This window comes from Salarias fasciatus, chromosome 16 (genome assembly GCF_902148845.1).
Source record: "Salarias fasciatus chromosome 16, fSalaFa1.1, whole genome shotgun sequence".
NCBI lineage: Eukaryota > Metazoa > Chordata > Actinopteri > Blenniiformes > Blenniidae > Salarias > Salarias fasciatus.
Window position 1 is genome coordinate 22,250,649 of NC_043760.1, and position 13,571 is coordinate 22,264,219.

The window sequence follows — 13,571 nt, forward strand, 5'->3', positions numbered from 1 at the left end:
TGTTGAAGAGGTTGCAAATATTGAAGCAGGTAGAGGTTAGACTATAAATCAAAGACAATCTACCCACTACTGTCACCTTCTGATTGGAAAACAGAGTGGTGGCAGAAAATGTGAATTAATGGCAACAGGAAAGTACTAACACAATGCTCTAATCAAAGCACTGTGCTGTAATCAGTGTGTTCGACTTCCTTTACAGTCCTCCCAAACAATTCCTCTGATCCCACTTTTGGTAACACATGTTTTCAATCATTTCTGGTTTCACTAATTCATCAAACTGCAAATACGTAGTAACTAAAGAGGAAATTGTTGTAAAATAATATACTTTGATGATATAAAAAAACATGTAACCGCAGTCCCATCATGACTACTGTGCCTTTTCAGTGGAAAATAATGGGTCAATATATGTGATAAGTTAACTTCACTGAAACCAAAGGTGACCAGCCTTGTAAAGAAGTTCACTGGGCCAATAGGAGTCAATGGGTCAGCATTAGAGGAAAGGGAAAGAGGCCTGATTCAGCACTCTGACAGGATACTAATGGAGGGGGCAGGGTCGAGAGAAGCAATTGAGCCACCCACCTTTCATGAAACGCTGAAAGGAAAGGTTATCTCTGACTTCTGTGTTTGTGTAGCACTATAATAATATTGAATTAACCCAATATTTTCCAAAATAGAGTCTTTTTCTGTACTGCTTCACTTGTATTGGCTACTGAAACGCACAGTGTTCTCAAGAAATTAATCAAAGCTAGTTGTTTTGGTACAAAATGGTAATGGAAGGAAAAAAAGACACTTAGGGTGTGTGTGTGTGTGTGTGTGTGTGTGTCTGTGTGTGTGTGTGTGTGTGTGTGTGTGTGTTTCTCCTGGGGATTTAGCATGCAGAGTCACTTCAACAGGCACAAACATGCAATCATGACACTATTTGCAGTCAGATATACAAGTTTCTGTTCGTCAAGGAAGACTCTGACTTACATTCCTTTACTGCAAAAATCATGAAAGAGGTCTTTCTCCCATGGCGTTGTGATTTTCAGTACAGGGACTTGCTTTTTGTCAGCAGATCCATATAATGTGAGTGTGCAAACAGATTTTAAGTCCCCACAGCAGTATTAAACACACACACACACACACACACACACACACACACACACACACACACACACACACACACACACACACACACACACACACACACACACACACACACACACACACACACACACACTCGGTGGGTATTTCCAAGGGAAATAAGAGAGTGGGGTTATTTTAGGACATTGTGTTACTTGCTTGTTCTCACTCTTCCATGAACTCATGTCAACAATCTGTACCACTGAGTTACAAAGAAAAAAAAGATGAAGGATTACCATCCTTTGTTTTGTCTTTAAAAAATTTTTTAACAGCAACCTCATCCTTGCAGAAAAAAATATTACTTGAGACAGAAGGCGTTTGTCTTCACTTCCCTCTTGATTAGATTCCTGAGAAATGACACCGCCGCAGTGTCAGTGCTGCACAGACATTCAGTGGCTTCAGGAAGCTGCTGGTAACAGCTTTGTACCTTCCTGCCCAGATGGAATAGCTGAGCTGGGACGTGTAAAGTTTGCTGGGCAGCAGCAGAGAGGTTTAGCTCAGCTGTCCACTGTTGTGATGAATTCCTATGTAACTGTTAAAGAGAAAGAGAAAGAACACCATCCAGTATGTCATCACATTCTCAATGATGGAAAACTGATATTTTTAAATGAGCAGTCATCAGGGTGTTTCACAGTCTTGACTAAAGGATACCTTGCATTACACTTCCGTGTCTCTCAGCATGAGATGCATAATTTGTACTTGATTTGGTTAAGGGAAGGCATTTATTCCCACTGTTACTTGGATGAGTGACTATCACTTGTTATTGGCATGTCAACAGTCATATCTGAAGCTCGCCTGTGCATTCGAGGAAGTCGTGGTGAAAGGGGTGACATTGTGACGCCTGCATGTCATTTTGCATATGTCAAATGTCCTGCAGTAGTAATATGTGTACAAAGGCGGCTCTTTTCAGGCCTGACGCTGACATAGAGAGCAGCGCCACAGGGCCGTTCCATTGTGTGGCATTCTGCTGCCAGGCAACTCTCCAAACTTTATTGTAAACATTGTATGGTGCTGTTCAGCCACAGCATAATGCCATTGTCCTCATTCTTAACACAGTTATTCATGGATTCACCTTGCTCGTGATTTAATGTTTTGTTCATTTTTTTAATGGAGACAACCTGCAGGGATCTTTCAAAACTTAAAAGAGGTTTTATTTCTAAGTCTTCACAAAATATTGTCTTCAGAAAGGCCCAGTCCAACTATCACTATATGACATGATCATTGAAATTCTGTTCATAAACACATAAAATGTGTTCAGACTGCAAAATTGAAGCAAGCAGAAACTTTTGATCACGACATGGAGGAAAGCTTTCATGTGGCATAGTGGCTGATTAAAGTTTAGTTCCACATGTTTCTGAGTGCTGATGTGAATCAAGAAAGAACAAAAATCAGTCAAACCATTTTTCAAAATGTGCTCTGAACTTTGTTTGGTCCTCTGGTGAACAGTTTTATAACATTTCATATGTTGCACTATTCATTCTAATCAGAAAATGAGCAAAAATCAATGAAGACTCCCATTCTGGGTCTATCTCAGCAGTTTTTGTCTTCTTATCCACACTCCATACTCCACGAAGCATGATTTCCACTATTTTTATGGCGCAATCATGGGAAGTGTGAATGCACGCTGTGTTTTCCTGACTGATGAAACTTTCATGAGTTTGAGTAACGAGGAGCACCAGAGGGCTCGTTCTGTGATTCGAGATGTGCTCAGGTCAGCTGGGGACTTTTTCTCTCCCTCTAACCTCGCACGCCCTTTCACTCTTTAGTCTCGTTTTGTTGACACTAACATTTCACCCCATAAAATAAATAAACCCAATGTGTACACTGACTTGAGTGAACTTGATACACGGTGGAGCATTAATTTAAAAAAAAAAAAAGATTTTTTTTTTAAATATAAAACATGGCCAGAAGTGATGAAGAGTCTTTATTGATAAATGAAGCGATTCATGAATTGAAGAATTTGTCCAATGCTCATGACCTTGCACATGATGCAACGTGCATTAGCTCAGCAAGAGGTTTGTGGTTTTGCTCATAGGTACACAGAAACAGAAAGCAAACTTTCTTTTCTATCAATAAGGGAATTCTTTTTGAATGTGTGAAAGTCCTCTGCACTTTGCACACTGTTAGCCAAACTGCTGTTTAGAGCAACATTAAAATCAAATAAAATGATTCTATTAAAGATAATCTCATCTAAAGTTTTGTATACCTTGGTGTCAGCAGTCATATTATCTGTTTTGAGTAGTTCTTTGAAAGTCTGACACCCTGCTGTGAATATAATCATTGCTATTTGAAATATCCCACTAATGCCCATTCTGCACAGGTTTTCATGTTATTAATATCCTTCCAAAAGTCTTCGAGTCACTTCAAGCCATTGAGACCAGAGGTTGGTGTAGCACAGTCATCCACAGCTTTATATTCTGATAAAATTATTCTACTTTTAAAATACTGCCAACATTCACTGATGTAGTCTGTGGGTCCCTTTGCAGTCAGGGTTCTTTTCATTCCCCTTAACCTCTCTCTGTGCTCCTGAAATTTGATATTAGTGAAACCCCCCCACCACCGCATTCCTCCTCTCCCCCACGTACCCCCTGCATGCGAGGGCAGAGTCCTCGGCTCTGGCCTCGGTTTGATCTCAAGTTTCAGCAGACCTACAGCAGATTGTTTATTTTGCCAGACATGGAGGAAGCATGGATGGGCTTTTCGCTGGCTCAAGATTTACTGCAGAGCCAGGCTCCAGTGGGCTGTGTATTTAGAATATGGCACCGTTGTTACAGCGAGCTTTAGTGTCCTTTTCGCCACACATTACAGAGGACAATGGGACCGTCTGCTCGGGGAATGTAATGTTATATGATGACGTCACTTAGTGTATCATGATATTGTGCTGTAAGCCACTCCGCCTGCTAATTGCAGAGATGGCAAGCAATGAATCACACGAACCATTGTGCTGCAGTGGATTAAGGCTGAAAAAAAAAAATCCATACACCTCTGTGATGCTCAGGAAGGACAACATATCTCCCCTGAGATCATTTCTGTTGAAATTTATGAGGCCTCTCTGCACCGCTGATGCTCTCTATTAAGAAGTGAGGTCAGGGTATGAGACTGAAATGGCTTTGGGAGACTTATTTCCCAACAGAAAAACGCCTCTCTGCTCGCTTTATGGCAAATATTGAGCATGTCTATTTGAAATGACCAAGACCGATAACAGGTTTGAAGGTAACAAAGAATTATAGGAAACACCACGTACCAGTTTATTGCTTTGGTACTCCTGTTGAACCTTTTTCTTGGAGTATATTTGAGTTTGTGAAGTGCAAATGTTGACGTCGTTTCACAAATATACATACTGTTCGCCGTGGACATATGGAGATCAACAAAGTCCAGACGTCACTGTGCCCTGCTAGCTTTACCAGCAAGGAATCTTGATCCACTTCCAAATCAACATGAGATAGTCTCTCTGGCAGGTCCCGAGCAACCTCAGAGCCTCTTCCCAGTTTTTAACCTTCCAATCAGATGCCCAAGTCACTTCAGAGGAAGACTAGCAGGTGGAACGCCTCACTCTATCACAAAGAGCGAAGTCTGGCCGCTCACTAAGGAGGCTCATTTAAAACATTTGTGCCCACAAATTTATTCTTGTGGTCATGACCCAACATTTATGGCGGTATGGTGAAGGTGGAAAAAAATGAGAGCTTTACAGCACAATGCCATTTTCTGCACAGCACTTAGGTATAGTGCTGTCATTACAGTTGAAACCTACCGGTGATCTGACGATCCCTCCTGTATTAAAGACCCCAAGATATGACTTTATGCTGAATATGTGGACACCGCTTTCACCCCAGGAATACAGAAGAAACTGGACAGCCAGTACTTGGTTCAAAAACTAAACAAATCACGGAACAGTATCACAGAGAACACAGGATTCATGAATCCGTGACATTACATCATGTTTGTACTTTTCTCATCTTGAGTGCAGTTTATTTTCATCCACACATACAACTAGAATTGATAAAGTGTGCAGTGCCAGACATTTCTTGTTCTCTGTTGGTTTTGTATTGTCCAGAGCAACCAGTTGAGTAACAGAATTTCCTCCTCCACAGGAAATTTGAACAAAGGGAGACTTGTGAACCGAACAAAAAGGAAAAATCGGCCTCGAGGTGAATGATTAAGTGGTCACTGAAATGACTCATTGGCCTTACTTGCTTTGCATTTATATCCTTGCTGCTTATCAGTATACCAACTCTTCAATTCTAATTCTTTCCTTTTTTACTTGAACCACAAAATCATGTTAGATTCCCATAAGTTGAAAACAGCCATGAAAAGAAAAACTTGTGAAACCCTGAAGAAGGCCTGCCATTCAGCGTGAGGAGGCCAGAGTTATGAATTAGGGCTGTTTCGTTGCAGTTTGGGTCTGTAAGTCATTGCCAGCAGGAGCAGAGGTTGAGGCTGGAATGCCAGTGAGGGTCAGAGATGAAAACCTCTGTAAAAGGGCTCAGGACCCTTGCGGGAGCCCGTGAGCTGGATCCCCACTGTGGTGGGGAGGTCATGTGTGGGTCTGCACTAATTCATACCCAGACTGATGGTGGGGACAAGAGCATCGCTTATCAATACGTTCCAAGATAGTTCTGCATTGTCTTAGTTATACCTCCAAACTCAGACAGCCTGGTAAAATCATTCAGCAAAAGACACACATGCACACACACACACACACCCACACACACACATACGCACAAGTGAGTGAACAAAGCAGAGACGCAAAGACTGTTTTTGTGAGCAGGTGTTCAGAAATTCAAACCTATAGATCAATTTGTATTACAGAAAAGGAAATGAGTTAGTAAGAAATGGGGGCATCTGGCCATTTTGAGGTTAAAAGCTGTGTAAGAAAAGTTAGAAACCTGAAAAAACCCAATAAGTATGGACTCATATCTGTGAGTGCGGAAAAGAGAAAAGAAATAGTGTTTATAATGTTTATAAAATGTAGGACTTTCAATAACTGCACCAACATAATACTGCTCAAGACCAATAAGTCACTCTTAGCTGCCATCTACTGGTTATTTCTTTACTGCCGCCTGCATTTCTTTGCTCGCTGCACGTTTAGACCGATCTGAGGCATCAGGATATTCAGTCAAGACCAAGGGGTAAGAAAGATCTTTTTGCACACGCGTACAAGTAAATATATGAGAATACACAAAAGGCTATGAGTGCATGCAAAATACTTGTTTGTTTGTAGCTTTAGTTCACGTTTGTAAGGAAATACCCTACTTCTAATAATCCTGACAGTTAACTTGCAGTTTAGTTCCTGTGTGCTCGTCAGAAAAGAGCTTTTTTCAAGCTAATTCGAAATTTGATAAAGCATAACTTATATTAGAACTTTGCATCATCTGGTCAGCATATAAACTGACAAACAGTACACTTGCCAAAGTCTAGAACTTTATCCAGTCTACAAAAACAGAGCCACGTGAGCATATCAAGATGAAAATTCATATTTTTTCAGCCCTACAAGTTGAAACCAATGGATCTGTGCATGCTTTGACCATGAGAGGAACCTGAATTGTTTGGAATTAAATGCAGAAACTTCTGCAATTATCTTTTCTGTGGGAAGTTGCATACACAGTGTTTGCTGCAAACTGCTTTTACCTACTAACAGGCAAATCAAGCTGCTCCAGAAGCCCCACCCTCACCCAAAAGGTCTCATATTGTATACCTCTTATTGCAAATACTCTAATAATACAATATCTATATCTATGAACGGAGTGAAAATACTCTGGTAGCTTGGTACGTGTCCTGTAGTCATAAAATCCTAAAGTAGATGAAATGACCACAGTGTAGGCCAGACATCTGCCTGACTCTAATAAAGTCCTGCATGAGACAGAATTTACTAAACTTGCGGTGTAAAAAAAAAAAAAAAAAAAAGTATTAAAGTTATAAGGGCCCTGCATAGTTTGGGGAGAGTTTTTTTTTTCGTTCTCATGCACAGCAGTCGGTTTGCACAGACGCGTAGGCTGGAAGAACCCTCAACCAGCGAGCCAGCCTGCGCTCCCTCGAGCCGCGCGCTGATTGGTCCGCGCCCGCTGAAGGCGGAAGTCCACCGAGCAGGGGGATTCCCCGAGGGAAGTTCCCAACTCAACTGGGCTATGTAAAACATACATTGCCATATCCTCTCCAAAGCTTCGTAACTTTGCATCTGAACATCGAGGCGACGACTCTGCGGCGGTGCCTCAACAACATATCCCGAGGTTTTTTTTTTTTTTTCAAAGTAACTCGAATGAAGGTAAGAGGACTGTGAGTGTAAACTGATCTCTGAACTTCTTTATCCCGAACAGCTTGAATGGGCGACAGGCTAGCTGGGCAGCTACACTTTAAAACAACCGTGTAAAGTGGATTTTAAAGTGCTACATTTCTCCCAGGCTTGAAAACTCGCTGTTTTTTGTTTTGTGTGTGTGTTTGCGTGCGTGTGTGTGTGTGTCTCTCTGTGTGTGTATGTGTGTGTGTGTGTGTGTGTATAGCTCAGCTTTGTGGGTCGAAGTGTTTGTGCAGATGGTGTTTTTATGTGAAGGATCAGTGACAGGCTCTGTGTAGCTGTCACATCTATGGTGAGAATGGCTTGTTGAGACTTCATCAGCTTCTTTCACAATGTGTACACCGTCAATGCATTCTTAATAACCACTTATTTTGGTTCATATATGGATTATATGTGCTAACTTACACAAGGCAGAAAAAGTGGTCCTGAATGCCACACTATTACCCTGATGAAAATGACAAGAAATACAAGAGAAACAACTGAAAGAAAATACTCAAATGAAAGTACTCGTCTGAAAAGCTGCCCAGAGTAGGATCATTTGTCCTACATCGACGTTGTACTGTATTTCCATTAGTTTAAAGTAATTACCAGGGTGCAGGCTGCCTAACTTCAGCATGTTTTGCCTTTTACAGACATTTTTAAGCACCCGATTCCTTTGACCTGTAAAGTATTTGCAATGAAAGCACCTTTTTGAGACAAATAATGTATGTAACATCAGAAGGTCATTTCAGCAATTAGTTTTGTAAACAAAACATTCAGGACTGTTTTTGCTAAGATATAAACTTACATTTGAATAATAATTGAAACGGTGGGCAAAGTCAATTCTAAAAGTTGTAAGGTCGATAATAGCATGAACTGTACTGAGGTCAAATCAAAGGCTTGAAAAGAAGCTTATAAATACACAATTACTACTAAACTTCAAATTTTCTTAAGCTCTGTTTTCTTCATCAAGCAGGTTTTTGTGTTGCGAAAACATTCAACATACGTTGGGGAACTTATATTATTTGTCCATGCCTCTCTTACTAATTGGTGTCTTGAGTTCATAATTTTCAACAGAATAGAGCGAGGCATTCATCTTTCCAACGTGAATGAATATCATTTCTAATTCCACTTCATCAGCCAATGTTCTTTGGTAATATGCTGATATTTTGTTTACTCCGTTTTTGGCAGTTTCTTCATTGCATCAGTAGTTTATTTAACCCAGTCTTTTTTTTTTTTTTTTTTTTTGGCAGCATTGTAAGCATCTATCGACTTTTTTCATTTTCAGGCTTTCAGCGTTCTCTTCGAATCGTGTGATGACAACTTCAGATTTGTTTGTGGATACTATGAAATCGGATGAACTGTCATAATGTTTTTTTTTTTCTTTTCTACAGTCAAAAAGGTGTTGAAGAGTCTGTCTGATCTCTTTATGAGTGTGTTTTGAAACTTTTTTTTTTTTTCATTTCACATGTAGGGCTCATGTATACTCTGTCAGTGATGTTTGTGGAGCACAAGGCATGGAAAGGAACATCGGAGACCAGCTCAACAAAGCTTTCGAAGCTTATCGTCAGGTCTCCATTGAAAAGGACAATGTTAAAAAGGAGCTGCAGCAAATGGTAATGCGTGTGGGGGGAGAAAGAAGACATTATTGATGGAGCACCAATGAATTTGTCACTGTTTAGTTTGCCTTTGCCAGCTTCCAAGAACAATTTTTTTTCTGAATCGCTTGAAAGTCTCTTTTCTTGTTGATGAGCTTTTCATTATTTATCTGAAAAGTACAGATGCACGAGGAGTTATGAAACATGGCTTCAGCAAAATAATACAAACCTTGTTTTTTGCAGAATGAATACTATGAGCGTTACACTCAAGGGCTCCAGAAGCAGATAGAAGACCAGCAGCAGTTGATCTCAGAGCTCGAGGCAAAGTTGTCGGCAACAAGGCAACAATCAGGTTTGTGAGTCAAGCCAGAAGATCTCGGTCCTGATGAAGTCATTAAAATCTGTTCGGGAAGAATTCTGTGCAAACTCTTGAACTCTATCTTTTCTAAACTGTAGGCGAGATGAAATGTGAGCCTTGCAATCATCTCCTGGATGGGGCCAGCACTTACAAGAAAATCCAGTACTCGGTATGTTCATTATGACGCAATCTGCCTTTTCTATGTCTCCACTATGTGAAAACTGCAACATGGTGGCTCTGAAACAGGCCTGACACAGCTTCCTCTCACAATATGAGACATTGATAGTACTTCTGCTTAAATATGCCGCATCCCTGCCCATGTAAAGGGAACAAAATGTAATCCTGCTTATGGTGCATAGCATAATTCGTTCAGTCATGCGGCTTTTGATCGCCGTTTGCTTACCTTATCCTTAAATTAATGTTTCTTTTAGGGTGCACAGAACATGCACAAAGACAAAAAAACCATAATGCTTTGATTTTTTAAAGCTTTTAATCAGTTCATGAGTTCTTCTGGGAAAACTAAGTAATGGCTGTTCCCATTCAGTTATTCACCTTTAAGATAAGGGATGGTCCAGATATTTTTGACGTTACACAAGTGATGTGTTCTCCATTTCATCTCCACTGCTGCTGTAGCTGCATCCTCTGCTGTCATATCCTCATGGTGCCTCTGCTTTTACTTCACCAGGTGGTGCTAGAGGATAATATCGCTGCTCACTTTGAGCAGCTTGAGCTCCTCTGATCATTATTTGAGCAAACATTTTTCAATAATAATAATAAAAAAAAACAACTGTGATATATAAATGAAAATGCAGATGCCTCAACAATATGCTGTTGGATAATTGTTGTTAATGACTGCTGTAAATCTAATGTGTCTTTTTCAGGAGAATATGGGCTCTGCTGCTGTTGCTCCTAATTTGCCAGTCAGCAGCAGCGACTAGTATGTGTCACTTCTTGTAAGATTTAAAAAAAATAATCATAATGAAGAACGTCACGGTTAAATATTGGATTTTTTTTCTCACTTTTTATTTATCTATTTGTCAGTGGGGACATGCTGGAGGCCTTTGAAGCAATTCAAGGAAAATTCCGACAGATTCGGTCACTGACCAGAAGACAAAAAGATCACCTTAAAAGATTCAATGGAGGAAATGATACATCCAATGGTAATATTAATATTTACCATACATTAGCCTCTTGTTTTTTGCACAGCCTGGACCTTAAATGCACTTGTTTTCCTCATCCAGTTACTTAAACGAAAATATGTGAAGTCAAATAGATTTGTGTGGCTGGCAACAGCTCATGACTTGGTGAGCTGTTGCTTTGTTCTTTAATTAGGTAGCAACACCTTAACTCGGACTGTACGTGAGTGCCTGGTTGTCCTTTCAACCGTAACTGGCCACCTCTGAAAATAATGTGGATAAACACATTTAATAATTCCACTGATAACTGCACGATGCTGGCCCTGGATAGTTGCTGTTTGATTATCTTGATAAAATACTCATTTAACAATGGAAAGTGTGATAAAAATGTTTTTAGGATATTTACATATAGAGTCTGGTTTATGTTTTTTTAATTAAAAGACAACTAAAGAGAAAAAAAAAAAAACCACTTAATATTAACAGAGCCAGTATGGGAATGCGCTTCAGCTTTTTCTTAATGTGAGTAGTTTTTCAAATCCTATGCCAAACTAAGAGCCAGACCTGGAATACATCAGCATGTTGACTGAGAAAGGAGGAAACAAGAACTGTGTAAAAAAAAAAAAAATCTCACATTTTCTCTGCCGTCTGACAGATCAGCGGTTCTCCATGCCCATCCAGTGCACAGACCGTACTGCAGAAGCAGACAGGCCTTTCCCCTCCGCTCTCAGGTCAGCAGTGGACATCCCTCTCCTGCCTGCTTCTCTGGCGTCTCGCGGTGCCAGCCAGGAGGACTTGGTTGACTCTCTCACTAAGCTCAGTGTCAAATTCCCACCTTCAGCGGACAGTGAATATGACTTCCTGAACAGTACCCCAGAGAGACACATGGGTCTGACCATGCCCATGAAGCGGCCTCTCGGCAGCGTCTCTTCCACGCCGCCAGAGGAAGAGCCGGCGGAGCTGGCCATGCCTTTTGTGTACCCTACATCCCCCTCCCACTCAACATCATCCTCAGTCTCCCAGGAGAGCGTGCGGGGACCCCAGCAGGTGAGAATCACTGGAGAAGGTCTGAGAAAACTAGTAGCAAATTATCAGTTTCTGATTGGTCTTTGCTAATGGAGGAGTGAAACAGTGTGAAGTCCAAAAATATCCCCTCGGCTAAACTTGAAACGGATTACTGTGTAATGTGTGCAGATTCTTTTTTTACTAAAGCATGGAGGCTCTGGTTATATTTGGCATGTTTGCTGGAAAGTGTGAGCCAGATGGAAGCAAATTACAGTGTCTGAAATCCGATGAAGCGAGTATGATGGTTAAGTAGGATTTTATTGCTGATGTGTATAAATGAAAAGGAAAAAAAAAAAAAAGTGAATGACGTACAGAGAGATTGAAACGTCGGTCCAGTTTATTATGATTCAATCCCTTCATTACACCAACACAGGCTTTTTTTTTTTTTTAGAATTAGAAGTCTCTCTTGGAGCAGTGTGGAAGAACACATTAGTAGTGAGATAATTAAACACTTGAGAATAGCTTCTTGCCTTTACCCCTCCTGCCCAGTCTCTGCTCAGTGATCAGAGTGCTGGATGGGTTCTAGGACACGTTCGCGTCTCCCTTCAAATCAACAAACGCTTCGGCGGTTTCAGAAGGCTTTAATAGACTGAGTGTAAGGATTGTTTAGGACGTAAATAATGCATTGTTGTCTTTGGTTCGTCCTGCTCTGCAGCCTCTCTGGAGTCCAGAGCTGTGCGAGGCAGTTGATGTGGGGACAGAGCTGGCGGCGACTCAGAGCGGCAGCCCCGATAAATGTGCTTTCTGCCACGCTGTGGTTCCTCAGGACCGAATGAACAGCCACCTCTACTCGCATTTCTCTCCTAAGAACGAAGCCGGCAATTGACAGTGGGAGCAGAGACTGACGGGAGGCCGCAACTACTTCAAGACTTTACTGTTTTCATGGCGTCGTCCTGCCTGCCATGAAGTATAAGCGCTGTACTGGATTTGAAAAATGACACTGCAATGAGACTTGAATCCATTTATTTAATGTTGAAGAATTGAATGGTACACTTTCCTGCCCATTATATTTTTCTAATATTACGCTAAGGTTTTGCAAAGACGCATGTCGAATAAATACGTATGTATGAACGAATAAACCGACATTTACATTTGCAACAATTTCCATCTTTTGGATTGTTTCCAGCTTGAAAATTACAGAATTGATTGTTTCACCAGTGACTGCATCATGTTGCCATAAGATGGACGGGGAGTTTAATTCCTTATCCTATTACTACATTTCCATTTAAAAATATAATTTAAAACTGTCATTTTTAGAGACACATTGTTATTTTGGACTTCATATATATACATTTATAACAAATGGTTTTGCATTAAAAAAAAACAAACAAACAAAAAACACCCCAACACCACTTTCACTGAATTGTTGACTTTGGACTCTTTTTTCAAACCATATGTCATGTATTAGAAATAACAACTGCATGCAGATTATGCAAACATGTACCAATTAAGCTCCTGCAGAAAGGCGGACATGTTGATTATCACTACCTTCAGGTGAATCCCTGTCGAAGCGCCATGTTAAATCCATCAACCTGAATAATTTGAAGCAGCTGCATGTTGTTCTTTGGTGTAAGGATATTTACAACTTTAAAATATACTTAAAAGTTGGTATGCCATGTGTTCGTTAGGATTTTCTGCAGAGGGAAGGGTTGTTTAATTAGAGCTTATGTCTGTGTGTGTGTGCTTGTGTTTAATCCAATATTATGCTATATGAGAGTGGCACTGAAGCTAATTAAAGAGTCGTCAGTGTGCCAGATTTAAATTGCATTAAAGGAAATATTGTAAGAAATATTCAAATAAATACAGGCTCCTGTAATTGCTAAATATCTTATACCTTGTGTTAACAAACCATATTTTACAGGATGCACATTACCTGTCGTTGAACTGAGACTGAATCATTTATGAACAGCAGCATTAAATGACTTTTTTTTTTTTTTGCATTTATTCACACCTTCACAAAGATTGCAGCGATTTTCTCGATCGGGTGTGATGATGTTTGAAGAAACCAGGACACAGCGTGTTGGAAC

General features: G+C 40.4%; 1 protein-coding gene across 1 annotated transcript; it reads left to right on the forward strand.

The window, feature by feature from the left end:
• Positions 1-7,204: 7,204 nt before the first annotated feature.
• tank (TRAF family member-associated NFKB activator) lies at positions 7,205-12,479 on the forward strand. Its single transcript, XM_030112783.1, has 8 exons — positions 7,205-7,381; positions 8,865-9,006; positions 9,232-9,340; positions 9,445-9,515; positions 10,228-10,283; positions 10,388-10,506; positions 11,135-11,526; positions 12,200-12,479. Exons 2-8 carry the CDS (start codon positions 8,908-8,910, stop codon positions 12,368-12,370), a joined length of 1,017 nt encoding a protein of 338 aa, XP_029968643.1. The 5' UTR covers positions 7,205-7,381; positions 8,865-8,907; the 3' UTR covers positions 12,371-12,479.
• The last annotated feature ends 1,092 nt before the right edge of the window (positions 12,480-13,571 follow it).